Source organism: Rattus rattus, chromosome 3, assembly GCF_011064425.1.
Source record: "Rattus rattus isolate New Zealand chromosome 3, Rrattus_CSIRO_v1, whole genome shotgun sequence".
Lineage (NCBI taxonomy): Eukaryota > Metazoa > Chordata > Mammalia > Rodentia > Muridae > Rattus > Rattus rattus.
The window spans coordinates 124813520-124831755 of NC_046156.1; the positions used below are offsets into that span (position 1 = coordinate 124813520).

General features: G+C 44.7%; 1 protein-coding gene and 2 non-coding genes across 3 annotated transcripts; 2 read left to right on the forward strand and 1 right to left on the reverse strand.

Moving 5' to 3' along the window:
- Positions 1-13546: 13546 nt before the first annotated feature.
- Positions 13547-16684, reverse strand: Actrt3 (actin related protein T3). The gene is made up of 2 exons (XM_032896792.1): positions 16422-16684; positions 13547-14506 (listed from the first exon to the last, which is right to left on the reverse strand). The coding sequence occupies exons 1-2, from the start codon at positions 16619-16621 to the stop codon at positions 13591-13593; spliced, it is 1116 nt and encodes a 371-aa protein (XP_032752683.1). The 5' UTR covers positions 16622-16684; the 3' UTR covers positions 13547-13590.
- On the forward strand, positions 15204-15310 carry LOC116897387. Its single transcript, XR_004387431.1, has one exon. It is a non-coding gene; the product is annotated as a U6 spliceosomal RNA (small nuclear RNA).
- Positions 16685-17769: 1085 nt separating the features above from the next.
- On the forward strand, positions 17770-17842 carry Trnav-aac. Its single transcript has one exon. It is a non-coding gene; the product is annotated as a tRNA-Val (tRNA).
- The last annotated feature ends 394 nt before the right edge of the window (positions 17843-18236 follow it).

The window sequence follows — 18236 nt, forward strand, 5'->3', positions numbered from 1 at the left end:
TGCCTATTCATCTACAGACAAATTACTACCCAGAAAAAAAGGACACACGATGCAGGATAGTCGACTGATTATCTCTGCCAAGACAGGGTAGTCAATCCTTCATAATTCTGCATTACAAAGGTCCATCACATGATCCTGGGCCAAACAGACACAATTTGATGCTTCAACGTGTTGAAAAACAGGGGACTATATAGGCAGGCAGCTGTCTCTACGATTTGTTTCCATTTGTAAAGCATTGTTAGACTTCCTATATTTTAGGTAAATTTTATGTCCCAGTGGGATTGAAGACTAACTAACCATAGTCTTTTAGCCAACCCAGGCTATTTAGCATTAAAGAATACACACACACACACACACACACACACACACACACACACACACACACACACACACACACACACACACAAGCTCCCTCAGTCAAACAAGTTCTCCAGGACAGGAGTGAGGATTGAAAAAAAGACAATTAGACAACATGTAACATAACTCCAGCCAGTTCTGAAGCTGAAGCAGATGTTTTATTTTCCAATCTGCTTTTATACCATTTTAATTACATGCAGAATAATAAGATCAGTTCTGGGTCAAGGAACAAGCAAAGTTCCTGTCTAGGAATAATAGCTTGATCTCTTTCCTGGCTTACTCTTATTCTCCCTGGTAAATCCATCCCTTCGCTGGCGTTGGAGCCCACTTCTTCAGGGTTCCAGCTGATACTGAAGACCAGATGAGACACCCAGCCTCGTGGACTGAGCAGCTACTGGTAATTGGGTTATTGGACCTTCCCAGTAGACAAATGCCTTTCTAGGGGCTGGTCAGGATGACTGAGACAAAAGGACTGCCACACATGCTTCCACTGAGCCAGCTCTGAGCTTCGCCTTAACTCAAATGTAAATGTTCTTCTTAATCAGGACCCATTTCCTGAACCCAAGCCTGAAGCCAGATTTTTGCCCCAGGCTTATTTCTTTTGTCCTGATAATGTCAGATTCCCACCAAGTGTCTAGAAGCCAAAGGCCCCAAAAGGCTCTCTACAATATATTTGAGAGGATGTTTTCAGAGATTATACAAGCTAAACCAAGACACAGCAGGTGTAGAATTATAAGCCTTTTTAAGTTAGGATAGATGTCAGAGTGCTTTATTTAGTTGACAAAACGATAGACTGGGTGTTGGGTGTATCTCATACTTTATAAATTACATCTGAGAAAAGAGCCTTTTAATTGGACATAAAGGGGGAAATATACATTGCCTTCTATACGCAGATGAGGGCAGGTGAAAGACAAGGCTAGAGCCCGAGGTTGGGCAGTGGGAAAGGAAGGCGGGCTGAGAGCAAAGACGGACAGACAGAGAGGAGGACAGAGATGAAAAGACAAGGTGGAACTTAAAGGAGAGGAAGATGAACCTGACCCACGAGGCTTGAAAAAGTCACGGGTAGCTATGGATATCGTAGAAGGGCAATAGAATAATATAGGGTAATTTGTCCCATCTGTGAGTGCAGCTTGTGTTTATATCAACTGAGTTTTGAGTTCTTTGTGGGGCATTGTGGGGGTTGAGAATTTACTGATATAAACCCGACTGATAAATTACAAGCCTCTGGAGTTTCCTTTATACAGGGCTCGGGACTTAGAGCAAGTTGTGACAGACTAGCCACAAGGATGACCCGGAAGGTGAGAGTGTGCCCCCAGCTAACAGTGGGAAATGGGGGAGACCACCACTTGGGGTTAGTCACTGGGGCTGAGAGACCACTGCAGCCGGAGAGTAGCTCGTGATATAGTGGATTGTTTATTAATAATTACATGCTGCCTAGGAAGAGGAGGGGGAGGAGGAGAAAGCAAGGAGGACAACAATTCATTTAAACCCCCCCAAGCAGCCTTTTACATTGTAGAACAATAGTAACATTTGAGCATAATTATCACCTGCAATAGATCAACAGGTAATGTGATGGCTATTCTTAATTGTCAACCTGATCATATAAGGCGTTAACTAAAACACCTGTAAGGGGGTTCTTTCTTAATTAAGGATGTTGAACTGGAAAGACCCACTTTTAATCTAGATCTTTTGAGGCGGGAAGATCCATTTTAATCTGGGCCACACCTTCTCCTGGCAGCCTCTATAAAGCACGTGGAAGGAAGCTTGATCTCTTTCCTGGCTTACTCTTAGTCTCCCTGATAAGTCCATTCCTACACTGGCATTGGAACCTACTTCTTCAGGGTTCCAGCTGATACTGAAGACCAGCTGAGACACCCAGCCTCAGGGACTGAACAGCTACTGGTTATTGGACCTTGCCAGGAGAGAGGGAGGGAGGGAGAGGGGGGGAGAGACAGAGAGAGAGACAGAGAGACAGAGAGAGACAGAGAGAGAGAGAGAGAGAGAGAGAGAGACAGAGACAGAGAGAGAGAGAGACAGAGAGAGACACAGAGAGAGAGAGACAGAGAGAGAGACACACAGAGAGAGAGAGAGAGAGAGAGAGAGAGAGAGACTCATTCTATCCCTTCTATTCTTCTAGAGAACCCTCGCTAACACAGGTAACACTTTACTATCTATAAACACTATATATATATATTGTTGGATGAATTCAATAGCCCTTTCTTACTCTGATATTATATAGTAATTTTGCCACAAAAAGTTTGTAATTTTTCTTTGCAGTGCTTGTAAGACATTAATTAAAGTGAAGTTTTCAAACCTAGGAACTAGACTTCAGTGGGCTTCTCTTAAAATTTATTTATTTTTGTCTATAGCGGTCCATTCCTATAACCTCGTACTCTAAAGGCTGAAGCAAGATCACCAGGCACAATAAGCCTAGGTATATACTAAAACTATCTCAGACAACAACTTAAAATGTTTAATTTTTTTTTCCTTCAAGGAAAGCCATTCACAGCGTATGATTATCAAGGCCCAAAACAAGTAGGAATTTTCTAAATGTGGAGGCTCTAAATTACCACTAGATGGAGCAAGAACAAAAGACATTTCTAGCTGCAGTCCAGGAACTAGGCCAAGGTTTGGGGCTAATCTTAAAAGGGCTTAATTTTGGGAGACAGGCCGGAAGAGGAGCTCAAGGTTAGCGTCAGGACTGGGGATGTGGTTCGTTTGAAATGTTTGCTGAGCAAACACTAACCCCAGCACATCAGGAACCTGAGCTTGTACCGTGCACCTTTTAATATGAGCACTCAGGAAGAAGAGACAAAAGATCAAAGTTCAATGCATTCCCTACTACTGATCAGCAAGTTCAAGGCCAGACTGGAGTACACAGGAGGTCCCGTCTTCAAAGGGGGAAGAGGGGTTAGGGACCACCTCAAGTACAGCCAATTAATTGTAATCCTGTTTGAGCTATAAGCATAGTGAGTTCCAGGCAAGCCTTGACTACACTCTGAGACCCTGTGTTTAAAAGTTAAAAAAAGAAAACATAAAGAGTTGTTACACCAAGAACACGTACCAGTAACTGGCTAAGCTAATCCTAGAGCTTCATTCCTTCCATATCCAGTGCTCTTCTCCACAAACACTGGCAAATTCTCAATGACCACTCTAAGGAGCCAGAATTTGTGATGTGTGTGTGTGTGTGTGTGTGTGTGTGTGTGTGTGTGTGTGTGTGTGTGTGTGTGATGTGTGTGTGTGTGTATGTGTAGGGGGGTGAGTGCAGGTGTCTGTTCTCACCTACTACCTTAGGGCAGATTTCTCTGGATCCTTGCTGCGTATGTCAGACTAGCTGTCTGCAAGCTTCCATCGCCTCCATCACAGGTTTATACTACCATGTCCAGCCTCATGTGGGTTCTCAGGACTAGAACTCAGGTCCTCAGACTTAAACAGCAAGTGCTTTACCCACTGAACCATCACGCAAGCCTCAAATTTCACACACACACACCATATATGTGCCTATGTTTGTGTGTGTTGATTCCCTGCTCCCTCCCCCTCTTTTTTCTGATTGGGTACTAAACTCAGACCCCTTAGCATTCTAGGCTAGCGTTCTACCTCCTTAAGCTACAACCCAACTCATTTCCCCAAGTCTTTAGAACAGTAGTACTAAGAAACATTAGCTGCAAAGGGCCTGTTTCAGGTGACTGGGTTGATATATGGCATATAGTTCACAAAAGTGCTGGACATACATACGCCTCTTCATCTCTTCAATGTTTTTATGCACAGACCCTGGCTAGCACCTCACAAAAGTATTGAGGAAGTTAGGGCACTGCATTGGCGCAAGACATTCACAAACATATAGCTACTCCTGGGAGATTGGTGGGCTGCAGACTGATCACTATGGGCTCCTCCTCTTCCTCTCCCCCCTCCTCCTCCCTCTCCCCCTTTCTCCTCTTTGCGTTTGTTTGGTTTTGGTTTTTGACTCAGTCTTGGCTGTCCTTCGGATACCCACTTGCCTGCCTCCCAAGCACTGGGATTAAAGTTGTCTGCCACCCACACACAGACCCTTTCTTCTTTGTTTTTGTTTTGTTTTTTGATACATAGTTTCCTGGTGTCCGCCTGACTGTCCTGAAACTGCTCTGTAGAACCAGGATGGCCTTGAACTAGAAGATCCACCTGCCTCTGCCTCCCAAGTGCCTATCTCATTTTCTTTTCTGCAAAGAAACCAGACTCTGGAGAGATGGCTCAGTGGTTAAGAGCACTGACTGCTCTTCCAGAGGTCCTGAGTTAAAATCCCAGCAACTACATTGGTGGTTCACAACCATCCGTGATGGGATCTGATGTCTTCTGGTGTGTCTGAAGAGAGCAACTGTGTACTTACATACATAAAATAAATCTAAAAACAAAACAAAACAAAAAACAAACAAAAAAAGACTCAATGTGTGAAGTGAAGGTAGGCAGGGGAAGAGGGAATAAAGTATCTCTCTAAACTTCTTTCTCAGCTTCCATTTAATGTTTTGCACCAAAAAGACAAAGAAAAATGTTTTCATTAAAAAAAAAAAAAAACTACTAGATTTTCTAACTTTTACAAAATGTTCAACGACTTCATATACAAAGAAAAAAACATCTCCCATTGATAGTTTAGGAAGTTCTAGGTTCAAGTCCTGGCACTACACAAACCCAGTATGAAGGTACATGCCTGTAAGGACCCTATGACTGCAAAGGTAGTTCAGGCGGGGCCAGCGAAACTCCTGCAAAATCTGCAGGGCAGAAACATGAATATAATACAAATGGAGGCGGGCCGTGAAGGCAAAACCCGCCCTTTGGCTGGCGACCCTGACTGAACACCCATCCATTTGTGAGCACCGTGGCCTCGTGCACACACCTTGGCCCCATTCCTCCCGGTCGCAGTTCTAGCGCCCCGCCAGGTAGCAAGGCATTTCCCAGCGGAAGTGGGGGTTGTAGGAACTGAGTTCCAGGTGCACTTCCCACATCTCAGGGAAGCCACCGAACTCAGGGACCAGTTCCGTTACTGTCCTTGCGGCGCTCTCCGGGCCTGACCCCAGCCCCCGGTGCCCCGTAGCTAACAGAGACTAGCTCTTCACGGCGGCAGCGGAGTTCTAAGACCCCAGGCCGTCCGCGGCCTCCAGGCGGGTACCGGGCTGGGCGGCCCAGCGCCGCGGAGCTCCGGCACCAGAGCTCCTACGCTGACATTTTTTGAGGTTCCAGAATGCGCGGTGACCCGCTGCAGGTCTGAACTTTCCAGGCCCGCTGAAAGTCAGCGAGAAAAACAGCGGGCGGAGAACAAAAGAACAGAACCCACAGCTATAACAATAGGGTTAGATGCAGAAGTCGCGCGGCCCTTGTCCCTAAATACCCGACAGCTCGCGCTGATTGGCTGAGCCAGCACTCCCTCACGTGCGCGCACGCACGCGCCCACGCCCACCCCCCAGCCCACCCCCCCACATCTGAGAGCTTATGAAATCGCGAACTAAGGATCTTTCCAATTCCCCCCTTCCATTTAAAAGAAAAAAAATTAAACTTCACCTTCATCTCAGTCCACTCCCACAGGGGAAGTGTCGCAAATCTTTACTCCCAGAATTTGAGAGGCAAAAGGCAGGCAGATCTTTTGTAAATTCATGGCCAACCTGGTGTATGCACCGAGTTCCAGAAAGAAAGACTCAAGGGTAGCTGGCACACGCCTATAATCCCAGCATATAGGAAGGCTGAGGCAGGAGGTAAGCAGTTCAAGGTCACCATTTTTTTTTTTTTTAAATTTCCTTTTTGCTGTTTTGTTTTCTGGCCGAGTTACATACCTCTTCTACCTGCCCATCCTTTCCCCATCTCGGTCCTTTTCCCCTACAGTTCTCTACAGGGTGGGAAGGCTTCTGATCAATGTGGTGTCTACATATCTACTGGCAGAGGACCACCGAAGGCATGGAAGGGGAAAGAGATGGAAAGCAAAACCTCACGGCCCCTTGTAGAGCACCACTACTCACAGAGAAAGACAAACCAGAAGATACTGGTGCATTTACTGTCACAGAGGCTCATAGCTGTAGGAGTCAAAGCCAACTTGGAGTCCAGACAACATTTATGAAAACTGTTCCAGAACACAAAAGCAAGGGCCAGGCGAACCCTGAGGAATCGTGTAGAAGCCACATGGTGGAAGGCAAGAGCTGATTCTTACTAGTAAGTAAACAAACTAACAAATGTTAAAAAATGAGAAAACGAGGAACCCCTGCATACGCCAAGTAGTCAGCCATAGTCCAATATAATGTTCTGGCTAGCACGAAGAGGTCACTTTGATGCTGTAGAGAGTGTCATTTCAACTAGGTGACATAGTTGACATACTACTGCCTTTCTCAAGGCTTGGGTCCTGGAACCCGGTTTAGGGCAGCAAGGGAATGGAGAGAGGACAGACACACAGACAGGGCTACAGAAAGTCAGGGTCAATCAAGATGTGTTCACTCTGATGGAGGGGGCACCTACCAGCGGGCAACTTAGAATCTCAGCCTAACCCCACTGCCTCTGGAAATTATTTATTTTTCAAAAACAAATCCCAATATTTTGTTGTCTTTTCATATGCCTTTAAATACGTTTATCCTGACTGAACTTCACAATGACCTTGAGCGGTCCCACCTTATCAGTGAGGAGCTGTGTGCTCATTAGCTTCGATGGTGTGCTTAAGTGAGATAACTGGTACAGAGTTTAACCTAAATGGGGGCCCAGATGATCTGCAGTTCCTTTCTCAAGCCCAAAGCTTGACCCAAATGTGCCCAAGGACTACAGAAAAATGCACGCGTAGACAGAACCTAGAAAGAATGTCCTCTAGGCCAAACAAGGCCACAGCAAGGTCAGGAAAGTACAGAAGGGAGAACTCACATAAGGAGAGCAGAAGATACTGTTGTTGGGGTCCAGGAATGCGTCACAAACCACACAAGTACCAATCTCAGTCAGTTATGGATAGTTGATTGAGCATACAACCCAGGGCTGGTCAACCAGAGCCACAGTTCAAATTTGGGAACTTAACCACGACCCCAAGGTAAGATCCGACAGGGTTTTAAAGTGCCCCCCCCATCCACAAACATCTGTGCCAAATTATTTCATTAATCAGGATTTAGGGATAGGAGACTTCCTTAGGAACATGTCTGTTTTACATTTATCCTGTTTCTATTGGTTGAGGTTGTCTAACATTCATGTCCTAACTTGTCTACTAGGAATGGACCTGTGTAACATTCATGTCTTAACTTGCCAACCAGAATGTCTGCCAAGTAGGATGTCATTTCCCAGGAAAGTCTTGGGAACTTAAACTTTCCTAGACCACTACTCAAAATGGAAGACTTATTTCAGATAGTTTCCTATATTGGGTACAGCTGTCTCTCTTATGCCTGGGTCTATCCCAGGGGCCGCTTATACCATAAAAGCTAATACGCAGGTGCAGAAAGCGCTGTTGGGTGGTTGGTTCGGGTCCAAGTTTATTGTGGGTAACTATACAAAATAGTTCTACTGGTTTCCAAGGGCATGGAACATAGCAGAATATGTAATCTATCTTGGCATTAGACGTTTTCTAGTATCTGCAGAAACATGTGAGAAAGTTTCCTTACGATAGGCTAACCCAGAAACCTAGGCCTTAACGTTTCACCTAGGCCTTAATATTTTATCGAGGATTTAACACTGTCTGCTCAAGGTCTGCTCAAAGTGCTAACTCTATCAGCTAAAAACAAGGAACATGGGAAAAAAAATAAAAATTGTTCATTCTTAAAGTGAACTCAGTGTCTCATGTGCCTGTCTATATCCCCCTCCTATCCAGATCCCTGTGACACCCATGGCTGTGCTTGCTACATCACCTAAACTCATTGGAAAGGCACACAAACAGCCTGTGTAGCTTTGAGTGACTTAGAACTCACTAAGTAGACCAGCCTGACCTTGAATTTGCTTCAACCCTCCTGCCTCGGCTTCCCTTAAGATTATAAGAAGCTGGGTGGGTAAGCCACCACGCCCAGCTTCTAATAGATCTAAATTCTAACCACCTTTCACACCTAGCCCAAAGCCACACCTCCCAGTGTCTTCCTTAAACTGGATCTGTATTGGACATTTTAGTGTTGCCTGCTGCTTTCTCATGAGACCGGTGCTGTCTGTTGTCTTGACAGTGTCTGCATGTTGTAGGGGGTGGAGGAAGCAGTGTGTGAGTGGCTTGAGTGAAGTTGAGTTTGTATTATTAATGGGGACGCAGCCATGAGAAAGACCAAGACCTTGGACCCCTGACAAATTGACAGAGCTCTTCCCCTGTATGGGTCAGGCTTCTTCTGCGAGACAAAAACAGGAATCATGTGCCTTGCGAATTCATGGGAGACCAAAATAGAAAAAAAATACGCTGCAGGCTAAGGGTTCCGTTTGCAGATAAGGCAGTTAAGAACACCTTCCTGTTTGTCCCGTGTTAAGTCCTTGCATGTTACAGTTTCTATTTATAATTTAGAGTGCCTGTTTCTTAGATCTGATGTAAACTGCTTGCAAGCCCGTTCATAGGATTCATTGTACCCAAACAATGTACAATGGCCAACTCTCTTGCCCTTGTGAACATCTTACCTCTCATAGAAAGGGACTTCAAGAAGCCAGCAGGGGCTGGGGGTTGGTGATTTAGCTCAGTGGTAGAGCGCTTGCCTAGCAAGCGCAAGGCCCTGGGTTCGGTCCCCAGCTCCGAAAAGAAAAAAAAAAAGAAAAGAAAGAAGCCAGCAGGGGCTGCTTTCTCAAATCCTGACTTATGGTGAGGCACTGGCTGGCCAGTCCCAAGTGCAGCCCAAAATATAGCTTGCTTTAATTGGACAATCGTGGACTTAGTCTTTTCTCCTCTTTATTCTCAGTTTTAACATTTCTTCCTCTGGTCCAAGTGGAAGCTTTTATAAAAACTAACAACTGCATCTTCCTTTCCCTCCTGGATTTGTACAGCCAGACGCTGCTCCTCTGCAGAGACTTCCTACTGCCGGGGTTCAGGAATTGCCACACAAACCATATAGACACCGATCTCAGTTAAGCAAGAAGAGTTTATTGAACACATACCCTCATATTGGTTAGTCCAGGGACATAGTTCAGAATTATCTGAACTATGACAACACGTATCTTTTTCTGTCAGTTTGTAAAGAAAAAAAAAAAACCCACAAAAACCACAAAGAGTTCATATGCACGTAGGTGCAGGAAGTGCTGCCCAGTGATCAGCTCTGACTCAAGGTATTTTAGACGAAATAAAGGACCCTAGTTCTTACTGAAGCGTAAGAGCTATTAAGAGGCTTGGTCTGGTAGAAAATAGGTAGGTTATGGAGTTCCTGTGAAGGACCCTAAGGGCCTTCGCCAACGTTATACCCACCACCTCAGGTCAAGATTACCAGCTTCCCACCTCTGGTCAAGGCTAGGCCAAGGAGCAGGGACATTCTTGAAAATCTGCAGAATGTACTGACTGATAGTCACCTGACCCTCTGGTCCCAGATAGAGTTCAAATGTATGTCATATGCTTGCTAGCCAATAGATTCAAAGGTCAATATGCTTAGCCAATCAGTTTAAACTGTAACCTTGCTGATGTAACCTGTACCCCTAAAAAGTATAAACACTGCTTGTTATAGCCATTCGGGGGTCACCTTCCAGTCACTCGCCATAAAGGTCGATTGAAGGTCGACCCCGATGCATCAGAAAATAAACCTCTTGCATTTGCATCGAACTCCGATGTTGTATCTCACTTTGGGGCTCTCCGGGTAGTTAAGATCACTTTGAGCCTTACAATAACAGTTCATATTGACCTTTGATTTGATGGGTCCTATGTAAAGCTTTGTGGAGTTTTTTTTTTTTTTTTTTTTTGTTCTTTTTTGGAGCTGGGGACCGAACCAGGGCCTTTGCTTCCTAGGCAAGCGCCTACCACTGAGCTAAATCCCCAACCCCGCTTTGTGGAATTTCTTAAGATTAGCAAACTTAATATAGAACATACAGAACAAAACAGAGTAGGTGGCCAGCATGTCCTTGCTCTGAGCCAAGTCACTTCTCTGTGTCAATGATGACAGGTATGTTATAGCAACAACATAAAATAGCTGGCAGGCAGGGAACAAAATGGCTACAGCTGTTCTGGGGGTGGGGGGGTGAGACCATAACATCTACCATAGAGACTAAGTTACCCTTCACCCTACGCTGCACCTAATAAACATGCTGGGGTCCTGAATTGCCTGCTAGTAGGTGTTGTTCCATTAAAGTGAGCACATCTCTACTAACCCAGCTTTTCTGTACCCCTTGTCCATGTGTCTGTTCTTTCTCTGTTCCCTAATCAGGGTTCCAGGCAAGTCTTGAGGGAATACATTGTCCAGATCTAATGATACTCCTGAGGACAGGTAACTCCTGGGTTAGCACACATTTCACGGGAAGAGCACATACTAAATATCTTGATTTACACATTTTCATTTCCACCATTGTCTCAGTTACCTAGGTCATCAAAGACACTAATTAGATTTTTTTTTTAAAGATTTATTTTATTTACACCAGAAGAGAACAGTAGATCCCATTTCAGATCCCATTACAGATGGTTGTGAGCCACCGTGTGGTTGCTGAGAATTGAATCAGGACCTCTGGAAGAGCGACCAGTGCTCTTAACCCCTGAGCCATCTCTCCAGCCCTGTAATTTTTTAGATTCCCAATGTTTGTAGTCTTGAGTCCAAGAATATGACTACTTTATGTCGGTATCAATAACTTTCTAAGGATCACCGACGCTCTAGAATCTCCCCAGCCCCGTTTTATTCTGCAAATTAACACTTCAGTTGTCTTAATAAAATCCCTAGTCTCCTGGTGTTGCCCTCCTCTGCCATGAGGGCATTTAACTTGAAAGACCGTGATAGGACAAGACAGTGCAGAGGTTCCTCCATCTTGCATTCCTGCTGAGGCCATTTCAGATTTAACTAGAAACTGATCTCCTTGGTGGAGAATCCCAAGGAAAATTACCCAACTCTGATCTAGGACCTGAGGTTAAGATGCCCCAGCTAATTTATCTTAGCTTCTGCCAAATTTCCTGTTTCTTGCAAACCTCCCCCTCAGCTAACTGCTTATCTTAGCTTCTGATAAATTGTTTGCTTACCCAAAATGCTCCCCTGGAGTTTCCGAGGGATATGCCAGGGCATGTTTTTTTGCTTTCAAAAACTGCATGCTCTGGAGTTGGGGATTTAGCTCAGGGGTAGAGTGGTTGCCTAGCAAGTGCAAGGCCCTGGGTTCGGTCCTTAGCTTCGGGAAAAAAAAAAAACAAAAAAACAAAAAAACAAAAAAACCCTTAATGCTCTTGGCACTTGGTGCTACACTTAGGGACTGAATATCTGAGTGTAGTCATCTGGAATTAAGACTTTATTCCAGCCATCTGAAAGACCGTGATAGGACAAGACATTGCAGAGGCTTAAATTGGCCATCAACCGTGTCTCAGTGGTCATCTTCGATGGGTTCTCTGTACCAGCACTGTCAGTTCTGCCTTAATTTACCTTCACACCCCTCGATCCACTCCATTCTAGGAAACACACTTTATTCACGGACTCTAGTTCAATCCCATGCTGTCAGAATATCTGCTCTCTTCCTGTCATGGACTCATTCCTTCCCACAGCAACCTTCTTCCTTGAACTTCAACAACAACCTTAGATCTGACTCATTTGACACAATGTTTTAAACTAGGCCCAGCAACGGTGTGCTGCGACATCAGCACCCAGGAGGTGGAGGAAGAGAAAAATCACTGCACGTTCAAGAGGAGCTTGAACAACAGGATTGTTAGTACAGCAAGAGCTCCCATACCGAGATACCCTGTCAAAAATAAATGGGGCACTGTCCCTTGCTCTCTTTCCAAGGGAAAAGTGGAGAATACATAGTTTCCCATAAAAGCATTTGACTTATTATTTGGGCAATTAACACTTGTCTCTATGTCTATGAGCTCAAGTTGGACTGTAGAAGGACTTTCTGTGGTTAAATAACAGCTAGCATTCTTCAGGAACTTGGGAAATGGGTTTTCTGTCCCCAGGAGGAGTTGCTCCCCTCAGCTACCAGTCCTCCTCATTATATAAAGTGAGAACATGGCTGCTCCTAGTTATGGTTGAAGGAAAGGTTTTTATTGTACATGTGAGGAAGAGGTATGTCTGGGAAAAGTCCAGAGCAGGGAGAGAGAGAGCAGCAGTGAACTGGGCCATGAGAGGATGGACAGGAAAAGAGCGAAATGTGGGGCAAGAGTGAGGGGATCAAGAGTGGAAGCCCAAGAGAGCACATAGATGAAATTGCGGGGTCATGTAGGAAGGAAGCTGAGACCATGACCGGAGGAGTAGAGGGTAGAGGGCAGAGTGAGAAGAGCTGTAAGGAGCCCCAGGTACTGAGTGAGCCCACAGGCCGGGATATGTTATTAGACACCACAGATGGCCATCTGTCCCGTTTCTTTTGGACCTGACAGAATCTGCAACATCTGCCCAAACCCTGCTCTCTCACACTCTGCCTGTCTTACAGACTGCCCTGCCCACACCCAGCCTACTTCTCTCTCTGCTTCGGACCCCTCCAGATGCCTCTGGACTATTTTTCCCTATATTATTTACAATAAATACTGCTCCCCAGGGTATCTTGGTATGGGAGCTCTTGCTAGACTAACAATCCTGCAGCCCAAGCTGCTCTTGAACATGCAGTGATTTTTCTCTTCCTCCACCTCCTGGGTGCAGATATCACAGTATACCCAACTCTGGCTAGCTTAAAACTGCTGTAGCTAGCTTAAAACTGTTTCAGCAGTTTCTGAGCTGCGCCTCATCTCCTACAACACCCGACCACTTTTATTACATTGTTTCCTGCCCTGTTAGAAGAATTCAAGAAAACCAGGCCCAAAGTTGTTGTAATTCCAGCTATCTGGGAGACTGAAGCACAAGGATTACAAGTTCTCAAGTCCAGCCTAGGCAGGTTAGCAGATCTAATCTCAAAATATCTCAAAAAAGAAGAAGAAGAAGAGGAGGAGGAGGAGGAGGAGGAGGAGGAGGAGGAGGAGGAGGAGGAGGAGGAGGAGGAGGAGGAGACAACTGGGAATATAGTTCCATGGTAGAGCACTTAGCATTCATGAGACTCTAGGGTCAACTCCCAGAACTACCAAAAACATTTTTAAAGAGAAAGTGGCCACTCCAATTACAGAACTTCTTTTCATTCTCCCCAAATAAGAATACCCAAAGCATTTTGTTATGTACATGCAAAGCAATTTTACTCGTCATTCATTCTGCATACATTTCAGAAGCACCTCTGGTGTACAATGTTGGGTCCAACTTCTTCAAATTCTGCAGCCGTGATCCACATGTCTTGGAAGGCAGACAAGGATGCAAGAATAGATCCCCCCATCCACACCGAAATTTTCCTATCAGGAGGAGCTACAACCTGCACGGTGGTATTGGCAGGTGCCAACTTTGCCACATCCTTAATGAGTCGCTTATCTAAACCAGGAAAAGAGGTCGATCCTCCGGAAAGGATGATGTTGGAGAAGAAGGAGTTCCTGAGATCTGCATCACACTTCATTATACTGCTGAAGCATATCCTGTCGATGCCAGGAGCATCCACATTCACAAGATACGGAGAGAAGAGAGCCTCCGGGCAGCGGAATACCTGCTTACGGAGTTTTACAGTCTTCCCGTCAGGGAGGGTATATATTTTCTCTACGTTAGATTCCTTGACCATTTCCTCATCATAGTTCATTGCCACATAGCAAGCATTCTCCTTAATGTCTGTGACAGTTTTTCTGTCCCCAGTTCTAAGCAGCATGACACCATCATCCTTCAGCAACATCATGAGGTAGTTGGTGAGGTCAATTCCTGCCACGTTTAGCTGTTTTACACCATGTGATAGGCAGTAACCCTCAAAGATGGGCACACACTGAGTAATCCCAGCACCTGAGTTCAGCACGAGGCCAGTGGTAAAACCAGCAGCAAACAGAGCCAACACAGCCTGGACAGACATATAGAAGGCAGGGACTCCCAGATTTTCAAAAAACACTTCGGAGATGTGCTGCCGGTCTGCCAATGGGTTGAGAGCCGGTTCTGTAACCAAGACCGGGCCATCGCTGGGGTTCAGGTTCAGGTTGTAGTCATAGATATGTTTCCACATGATCTCCATGTCTCCCCAGGAAGAAATGAGACCCCGTTCCACTGGATAGCTGGAGGGGGAACAAAAAAAATATATAAGTCTTGTGTTTTTATGGTTGTTGTTAGTGGTGGTTTTTAGATTTGGCTTTAAAAGTATTGTGTTGTTGTTGTTGTTATTTTTTTATTGATATTTTTTATTCTTTTATCATCAGGATATTTAAAGGAGATTTTAAAAATTGCAGATGATGTTAGAATATTGATTATGGTAATCATAGTTATAACTTGTCTATCATTCATGAAACTCTTTCGAACTAAATTGCCTTTGATTCAACCTGCATTGAGATATTTATTTGGGGCATCCTCTTTAAAACAAGATGAGGAAAGAAGTGAACATTCAGGTTTGTTTTACTTCTTTTTTTTTTTTATTAACTTGAATATTTCTTATACATTTCGAGTGTTATTCCTTTCCTGGTTTCCGGCAAACATCCCCTCCCCTCCCCTTCCTTATGGGTGTTCCCCTCCCCACCCTCCCCCATTGCCGCCTCCTGTTTACTTTTGATATAGAATAATGCAACATCTTGGTAAGACTTGAACAATGGAGCAAAATTTATCAAGCTTTTTCATGTAGGATGAATCGTATATTTAAGCCTTTGTGATGTACATTGTAGGATATACAGATATATTTATATTAGTTTGTAAGTAGCTGAGATTCTGATTTGGGTCAAGAGTCACACTTTTGAAAGCAAGCTTCTTTAGAATACTTAAGATGTGCTCGCTTCGGCAGCACATATACTAAAATTGGAACGATACAGAGAAGATTAGCATGGCCCCTGCGCAAGGATGACACGCAAATTCGTGAAGCGTTCCATATTTTTTCCTGCTAAGACTGAACCCCTAGTGAACTAGACTGTTGGGGAGAGGGCAATGGGGAGGGTTGGGAGGGGAACACCCATAAGGAAGGGGGGGAGGGGATGTGACCGAAACCGAAAGGAATAACACTAAATGTATATAAGAAATACTCAAGTTAATAAAAAAAAAAAAAAAGAATACTTAAGATGAGCTGTTTATGTCCTAGAAATTTATTTCGTAGTTGTGATGTTTTTAAAGGAGAACTGCAGTTTAGTAGACCAAAATTATTATAGCTCCAGATACTTATGCTAAAAATACGTTTGAGTAATTTTTTTTCCTGGATCTTTTTTTTAATTATTATTAACTTGAGTATTTCTTATTTACATTATTATTATTATTATTATTATTATTATTATTATTATTATTATTATTATTATTATTATAGTTCTTGTTTTGAGACAGAGTCTCTGTACGTTGTCCTCGCTGGCTTAGAACCCATGACACTTGCCTCCAGCACTCAAGAGGCAGAGGCAGGCAGATCTCTGAGTTTGAGACCAGTCTGGTCAACAGAATGAGTTCTAGGGCAGCCAGGGCTACGCAGAGAAATCCTATCAAATAAATAGACAGGCTCAGTATGCAAACCAACTTGGCCTGGAACCCACAGACTCCTCTGTCTTTGCCTTATTAAAGGTGCAGGGTACCATTCCTAGACAGAAGTCGTTAACACGTTCCCTTTCTGCTCTTTTTCATCTAAAGGGAGAGTATTTATCATGGTAACTTCCAGTAAATAGCACAACTACTTTTCTCTGCAGTCATTTTGCTTCGCCATTTTTCTCCTCCTTGGAGAATGTGACTTCAAAAAGTTGGAAACTTCCTACGTTGTTCAAGTATAGTAAATAGTTAAAGGGACCTCACCACAAGACAAATGCCATACATCAAGTCACGTTCTTACGCAGGCACGTCTAGCACGAATGGCCACTGTGTGTTTGAATATATTTGTGCACAGAGAACAGAAGTTTGTGTAACGGGTGGCTGGCTGAGGCCTTGGAGTTCCTTTCCTGGTCCTTTCCCGGAGGCTTTAGCTGTGGGCTCTCCGCCCACTTCCACATAGACCCAGACTTTAGCGTCCTGCAGTACCTGATGGACAGGAAGCTCCTGCGCTCCTGCGCTTGATCACCCACACGCAGCTCCTGCTTGCTGTCCGCCGCAGAGCTGTGGTTCTTGGTCCGGCCCAGAATATTCGGGTAGACGAACTGGGGCTCCCGGGCCCCAGCCAGGCCCGCCTTGATCATTCCCGAGCCGTTGTCGATCACCACTGGTGGCTGGTAGCTGCTCATGCTGCCCGTGCTGCTGCATCTGCGCCTCCTGACCGCTCCTTCGCTGGCTGTGCTGGGGACAGGTGCCCCGCGTCACAGAGGACCGCGCCATCTGCTGGCCCGCGTGACGCGCGGTGCCTCCTGAGACCGCTTCCGTGGGTTGAGATTCTCCCAAGTCCTTGATCTCTGGTTAACAGGAGTGGGAAACAGGAGAAAGGACCCTGAAACCCAGGAAAGGCTTGGGAATATTGTTGTAGGAAGGTTCTGCCTGGCTTCTGTAAGGATCAACTTCAGCAGAGGCTGGGGTGTGAAACGAGTTTATATTCTGCATAGTAAACAATGTTATATCTTTCCTGTGGTTTCTACAAATGAACATAAGATGGTGTTCCGCATCTTAGCACAGGCTAGCTTCGAATTCCCCTCTTCAGGCTCTGAGTTCTGGGATGCTTGGCTCCTCTCCTTCCTCCTTGTCCTTTCTCCTTTCTCTTTCCTTTATTCCTCCCTGCCTCCCTTCTTTTCTTCCTTTATTTTTCCCCTCATTTCCTCCTTCCTTACTTTCCTCCCTTCTTTCCTTCTTTACTTCCCCCCCCCTCATTTCATCGTTTTCGGATTATATCTCTAGATCCTATGACGATAACTTCCATTTCCTGAGGTTGATTGTATTAGGAATAAGAACTGCCACTTGGTAAGAATATAAATGTCTTAGATCATTATGAAGTTTCTTAAAAAAAAAAAAAAAGCTTTTAAAAAAAAAAGCGTCTTGGTGTCTGACATTCATTGCGCTGGGGCAAAAATGGCGTCTTGGTGTCTGATTTCAGCCCGTCCCTTAGGGTTTTTAAAAAGTACACAAATTAGAAGCTTTGGCAGGTATTTCGAAGCAGGATGGGGAAAAGGTAATTTATACGTCCTCCCACCAGAAAACGGCTGAAGCACGGTTCTGCTCCATTTCACAGTCTCTGGCGTGCTGAGGCTTCTCCAGCTGGAGAGAGAGGGAGAGAACAAGTTCAAACTTTTGAAATAGTTTCAGCACTGTTCAGTTAGTTAACTGTGCTCTGTTCAGTTTTTTGTTTTTTCTTTCCTCATTGAAAAATGCATGAATTTTAAAACTTGTGAAGCATGCATAAGAACATCATATAAGAGGAACTATTTCAGCAGGAGGGAGCAGCCAGGTTTCCGTAGTGTAGTGGTTATCACGTTCGCCTAACACGCGAAAGGTCCCCGGTTCGAAACCGGGCGGAAACATCATCTTTTAAACCGATAACAGACAGGAAAACACCAAACAAAAAGAACTGCTGAGGTAGGTTGCTGCTGATCCTAGAAGACTTTCCTTTCATTTTCTCTTACCTCTATGCTCCGGAGCATCTCTGTGTTCAGTTTTTCCCTCTGGAGTTTCCATTTTCCCTTCCATAGCAGGCTAAATTTTTTTTTTTTTTTTTTTTTTTTACTGGATTTTTAAAATTTACATTTCAAATGTTATTCCCTTTCCCGGTTTCCCGTCCATAAGCTCCCTATCCCATCCCTTCCCACTTCTTTTATGAGGGTGGCCCCCCACCCAACCACGCACCCCTTCCTGCCTCACTGCTCAGACATTCCCCTGCACTGGGGCTCCAGCCTTTGCAGGACCAAGGGCTTCCCC